A 7,347-nucleotide genomic window follows, 5' to 3' on the forward strand; every position below is an offset into this window, starting at 1 on the left:
ACACAGTATTATAACATTTTATAACATATTATAACATTTATACAGTATTATAACATTACAACATTTTTATAACAGTATACTATAACATTGGATATATAAACGGTGATAACAGTATTATAACAGTATATTATACATTCTATCTATAACAGTTATAATACCATTACAAACATTTTTAATAACAGTATTATAACCAGTATGAACAGTATTTTATAACATTATCTATAACAGTATTCATAACTTATGAACAGTTTTTCATTTGATAACATTTTACCAAACATTTTTGATAACAGTGATTATAACATTTGATGTAATAACAGTATAACAGTATTCATAACGTATTAGAACATTATTGAGTAACATTATTATAACAGGTGATTACTAACATTTTATACATTATATTAACATCATACAGCTAATTAACAGGGTATACAACATTATTACTAACATTATCTGATAACATTGTTCTATAACAGTATTATTAACGGTTATTAACATTATTATAACATCTAACAGTAAGTATAACAGTATTACAACAGGTTATTATAACAGTATTATAACCATTAATTGATAACAAGGTATTATAAACATTACAACATTTTTATAACAGTGGCATTATACAGTATAACAGTATTATAACAGTATAATAAACATTATTATAACAGTATTATAACATTATAACAGCTATTATAACATTACACATTATTATAAACAGTATTAATATACATTTACAAACATTTTGTTACAGTATGTAATAACATTATTGGGTGCATAACGAGTATTATAACATATATCTATAGCAGTATTATAAACATTAATAACAGTATTATAACATTATGTATAACAGTATTTATAACATTACAACATTATTATAACATCATAACCAGCTGAAGTATAACATGATACAACATTATTATAACAATATAACATTTTAGTAAACATTATTATAACAATATAAACAGTTATGTATTAACATTACAACCATTTTTATTAAACAGTATTAGTAACAGCTGCATAACAGTATTTATAACAGTATTATAACATTACTTTAATAACAGTATTAGTAACATTTAAACAGTATCTATAACATTACACAACATTATGTATTTAACACACAAGAAAAAAAAGCTGATGTATAACATTACAACATTTTTATAACAGTATCTACTCTAAACATTCATTTATAACAGCTATTATAACATTTATTATTCAGCAGTATTATAACATTTATAACAGTATTATAACATTATTTATAACAGTATGTGTAACATGTACAACATATATTAATAAACATCATAACAGTAATATAACGTATACAACATTATTATAACAATATAACATTCATTATAACATTATTTATAAACAATTGATAACAGTATTATAACATTATTATAACAGTAATAAATCAGTATTATTTACCCTGTGGTGGAACTCTGTACTGGCCTCCATCAGCTTCTTCTCTTGTTCAGTAAACTGACAGAAAAACACAAAATCAGGAAGTTTATGTTGTCATGGAAACAATGGCTGCTCTCTTGCTCACACATGTTATTATAATTGTATTCCAGATAAACAGCTAAACAGATCTGAGGAGAGAAATGTCAACAACAGAATCTGGATCCATTATCTGACAGCATGTTTGACAAGTTTGCTCCCCCTGATGGCTTTACATAGAATGCAGGTTTAACACCCTTCACAGACCCAGCGCTCTGTCCGTTACAATAACTGTTAACATATATCCTGTCATTATATAAGCTGTCAGGTTGAGTCCTGTGTACTGATGGTTGCTTTGTGTGTACCATGTCAGAGACTCTGCTGCGCTCCAGGTTGATGTCCAGTTTGGTTTCTGCTCGGACTTTCAGACTCTCCTCCTGAACAAAAGAAAACGGTGTGAAACTACAGATGGTTGCTACAGAAAGTATTAATAACCCTTCCATTAATCCACTCTTATTAACATTAACCATCAATTAATGTGAAACATTGAATCAGACATAGAGTACATCCTCCGACACATTAAACCATCATTTAATATCTCTCTTTAATCAAACTCACCTTCAGTCGGTTGTGCAGCTGCTCCAGCTCCCGCTTCATTTTCTACAGGAAGTAAAGAGACTTTTATAATAAACTTATAAACTACACCAGGAAGTGACGCTCAGGTTTCTGTCATTTATTTTTCCCGTTCTTGTTCTTTTGGTAAAGATATTTGTGATTTTATTTCACTGTATATAGTTTCTGATTGTACACGTCTGTGTCCTCTGGAGGAACCACCTCTACGCTGATGATGTCCAGCTCTACCTTTCCATCACAACCAATGAACTCTGACTCTCTGACTCTCACTGGAACCACATCACTGATGCAGGTCAACTTCCTCAAACTCACCTGTGACAGATGATCATCATCGGCCCCACACTACTGCTCCTGTCCACAGTGGGCGCCAAAATCATGAACGTGATTACAGAAATGTGGTCTTACCGTGTTCTCAGAGCGAAGGTTAGCGAACTCGCTCTTCTCCAGGATCACCATGTCCTTCCTGATGGAGTCCAGATGAGCCATAATCTGCTGCACCGCGATCTCCTGCCAGACACTGCAGCGTCAAACTGAGGACTACTGCACTACAGTACTCTGTTACTCTGTTACAGCTCAGAGAGAAATACAGTCGACCTGCAGCAATATGAACCAGAACTGTTGAGTTTAAAGTTTAAGGTTAATGTTCATTCTGGCTGTTACACTGACTGATGCTAAGCTGCATATGTTGGACAATTAGCATCATTAGCATCATTAGCATTAATAATCAGCTTATGGACGATATCTCAGCAGCTGATTGGCTGTTTGGGACAATAAAGGAGGTTTTGGGCTATTGAGGACGCTGAATCCATTTCTGATATTTTCAAAATATAAAATCGATATGTTTTGAGATTAATACATCGGAGCATTTTAGCATCAACAAAGCTCAGCGTCATCGATGCAAATGTTCAAACTATTTCTAAATGTTTATTCGGTTCAGTTGTTATTGATCTTTGCTGCTGTGATTATGTTTTAATCTTATAAACCTCAAAATGAATAAAAACCAGCTCACTGGGAGATGAAATATTGTCACTAAATTAGACTAATATTGTATTTTTTTCAGATGATTTCATCCGTTCTCTACCTGATTAAATAAAGTGAATAACTGTGTATCATGGATCGTGTGTTCTCTGGCGTCCTACCTGATGGGCTTTGGTCACCATGTCTTTATAAACGATGTCCATGTTCGCTGTCGTCAGAGTGACCAGAGCCGAAACGATCAGCTCCGCCTGACGCTTCTCAAAACCTGCAACACAGAACGACCTCGTCTCTAAAACAACACACAGAAGTCCTGAACCAAAGGCTGCAGTTCCTCTAACGGCCACTAGAGGCTGGCTCCAGCAGGAGTCTCCATAACGCCTCAGATTAAAATAAACATGTTTACAGCCTGTTGGTCTCTAGAGATAATTTAACTGTGAGTTTATATAAAACTCCCTCTAAATGATATTAAGGATTAAAGTTAGGGAATAATAATGGGGCGGGGGCCTCTTTGACGACTCACCGCTGCTCTCCAGCTCCGTCGCCATGGCGTGAGAGTCGAAGGTCAGTTTACGCTGCTCGAGAGGAGTTAGCTCAACTTTCCTCAGGTTGAAGGTCGCCACGGGCGCCGCCACATGGAAGTCTAACACACACACACACACACACACCACACACACCACCACAGAACACACAACACACCAACAGACCAGACACACCACACAGAGACACACACACACACACACACCACACCACACCAAGACCACACACACACCACAGAGCACAACACAGACAGCACACAGACACACAAACACAGACACACGCAGGCACCACACACCACACACACCACAGCAGGCACACACAACACAGAGACACACACAGACACACACAGACACACCACAACACACCACACACACAACAAGAACACAACACACACACACCACCAACACAGACACACACAGACCCCACAACCCACCACACACACCCACAGACCACACACACAACACCACACCAGCACACAGAGACACCACACACCACCACACACACACAACAACACACCCACCACAACACCACACGACACAACACCACACACACCAACAGACACACCACAGAACACACACACACAGCAACACCACACAGAAGACCACACCACACACACCACCCACACCACAACACACACCCACCACCACACACCACCACAGACCACACACACACACACAGAGACACACCACACACACACACACCACCACACACAGCACCAGACACACACAGCAGAGACACACCACAACCCCAGAGACCACACACACACACACACACACAGGCACACCACACACACACACACACTAACACAACACACACAGACACACCACACACAAACACACACAGAGACACACACACACACCAAACACACACACACACACCACAGACACACCACAGACACACCACACACACACACACACAGACAGCACACAGACCACAGCACACAGACAGCACAACAGACACACACACACCACCACACACACACAGACACAGCCACCACACACACACACAGACCACACACACACACCACCACACACACAGACACACACCCACACACACACCACCAGACACCACACCACAACCACACCACAGACACCAACAGACAGACACAACCCACACACACAGAAGCAGACACACACCACACACCACAGACACACACAGACAGACACACACACCACACCAGACACCACACACACCACACCACCAACACACCACAGACACCCACACACACACACACACAACCCAGACAGACACACACCACACACAGACACACACAGACACACAACACACACACACACAGACACACACACACACACCACCACACCAGACCACACACACACCACACCAGACACACACAACACACACACAGCAGACCACACAGACAACACAACCACACACAAGACACACACAGACAGACACACACCACACACACGACAGACCACACAACACCACACACACACACACAGACACACCACAGACACAGCACACACCCAGAGACACACACAGCACACCACACACACACCAACACACAACCACACACACAGACACACAGAGAACACCACACCACACACCACACAGAGACACCACCACACACCAACCACACACAGAGCCAGACACACAAGCACACAACCCAGACACACACCAGACAGACCACAACACGACACACAGAACACACAACACACACACACACACACCACACACACACACACACAGACACACACAGACAGAACACAGAACACCACAGAGAACACCCACACACACACACCAACAACACAAACACCCACAACCACACACCAGACAGAACAAGAGACAACACACACCAACACCAGAGACACACAAACACAACACACACACCACACACAACACCCACACAACACCAGCAGACACACACAAGACACACACACACACATCACACAAGACACACACACCACACACACCACACAGCACACACACACACCACAAACACACCACCACCAGGACACACACGTGGCGGGCCCCACAACACACACAGACACACCACCACAGACCAGACACACCACACCAGACACACAGAGACACCCACAGAAGACACCACACACACACAGCAGCAGACAGCAACACGCCCAATTAAGCATCTGTTCAACCAGTCCGGTAACTCCTGGAAGTCGCCGTTGACTAAGCAACCAGCTCCTGAACCAGGAAGTACCGACTTCTTTATTTCAGGTGGAAAGTATCCGAGTACTTTTACTCCGGATAGCTGCAGCTTATTTAAGTACAACGTAGGGTACTCTCTGGACCCAGCATGCAACTGGGCGGTCCCCCAGTGACATTCAGGGGGGTGTCATCACGTCCGCTCACCTCCTCCACGCGACGCCTCCCCGCGCCGACACCACCGCCGCCAGTAGCGCGTGCATCGCCCGAAGCCTGCTGCCCGCGGCTTCTAAAGTTGAATAAAGTTAAATAAAGTAATAAAGTTAATAACAGTTTATTGCTGAACAGCTGAGTCTGTTTCACTGACAACCACAAACGCAAGCCGCGGAGACAACCGGAAACAGGCTGAGCACCGTGCTGCTTTCCCAGGGGACCGGTGGGATTCATCCACAATTACTGGGATCGCCTGTGAAACAACCCCGACAGAAAGCAATGGCCTGTGTTCCCCCCACCGACAAGTTTAATTTAATTTAATTTTAATTAGAGACTGGTGGCCGCTGCTTCAGAGGCGGACATTACATTAAACAGGAATCATTATAGTTCCTAGCAACGAAGACTCAGAAAATCCTGACTTTATGAAGGCCCGACCTTTAGGCACCCTAAATGATTACGTCACTTATTGTTATTGCTACACGACAATTAAAAAGTGAAATAATAAATTATATTACAATGCGATCTCCAAAAACAAACCCAATAAATAAAGTAAATCCTCCTCCAGGGTTTGTTGAATCAGAAATAAAGTTCTGTGCCATTTAACTTTAAACTTTAACTGTTTGGGTCTTTATCAAATAGCAAAACATAAAAGAAAAGGATCATATCGGCCACTCCTAAACCTTATTAAACCCTTTTACAGTAATTAATAGGACAAAACAACAACGCAGACCACAGCACTGTCAATAAGTTTGTGTATACCACCTGAGTGTTTATAAGGTGTATACAGAAGATCATATACTCTGAGACTGTAACTTTACGCAGGAAACACGAGAACAATCTACATCACTTTTATTTATTTATTTTAATCCTTTTAAATAGACTAACTCATTCTGTTTCCCTTTATATTCTGCTTTACTTTCTATTTCATGTTTATTTCTTGTCCCTGCCTGTGTTCTAACTGTGTGGGGAATCCAATCATTTCCTTTGTTTAATACATCGACTGTATTTTTATCCCTATTGTTATTGTGAAGTTATAGTTTCATTTAAGTTAAGCTGGCTCAAATATAATAATAACATTCTACTTAAATATTGTATATAGTGTGAATAAGTGATTTATATTGTGATCTCTTGTCCTCTGTATTCTCTGCTGCTGTGTCAGTTAAAGAAACATCTAATCTTATTGTAGGGGTTCAATAAAACCTACAAGTTCCTTATCTTGTTTTTTATTTGTTGTTTGTTTGTTTGTTTGTTTATTTGTTTGTAGTTTTTTCCCATAATTTTCCTCCTGTTCTCTGTTTAGAGAGCTGCTGGATGGATTTATTGTCCTACAACTGATGGACTCCTGTTTGTTTATCCGCCCAGAAGGAGGTAAGAAGAGGAGGGAGGAGGAGGAAGAGGAAGAGGAGGAGCAGGAGGAGGAGGGAAGAGAGA

The 7,347-nt window shown here is 40.7% G+C and overlaps 1 protein-coding gene across 1 annotated transcript in view; it reads right to left on the reverse strand.

Moving 5' to 3' along the window:
- The window catches only part of ccdc90b (coiled-coil domain containing 90B), a 3,887-nt gene extending 180 nt beyond the window's left edge, over positions 1-3,707 (reverse strand). The window contains exons 1-6 of the mRNA XM_035666735.1: positions 3,560-3,707; positions 3,201-3,304; positions 2,467-2,568; positions 2,047-2,088; positions 1,794-1,865; positions 1,417-1,470 (exon numbers count right to left, since the gene is read on the reverse strand). Of these exons, the coding sequence (XP_035522628.1) occupies positions 1,417-1,470; positions 1,794-1,865; positions 2,047-2,088; positions 2,467-2,568; positions 3,201-3,304; positions 3,560-3,584 (399 nt within the window). The 5' untranslated portion in view covers positions 3,585-3,707. The remainder of the gene's footprint in view (positions 1-1,416; positions 1,471-1,793; positions 1,866-2,046; positions 2,089-2,466; positions 2,569-3,200; positions 3,305-3,559) is intronic.
- Between the last annotated feature and the right edge of the window lie 3,640 nt (positions 3,708-7,347).

Source organism: Morone saxatilis, unplaced genomic scaffold (genome assembly GCF_004916995.1).
Source record: "Morone saxatilis isolate NCDOM2014 unplaced genomic scaffold, NCSU_SB_2.0 Contig20, whole genome shotgun sequence".
In the NCBI taxonomy this organism is placed as follows: domain Eukaryota; kingdom Metazoa; phylum Chordata; class Actinopteri; family Moronidae; genus Morone; species Morone saxatilis.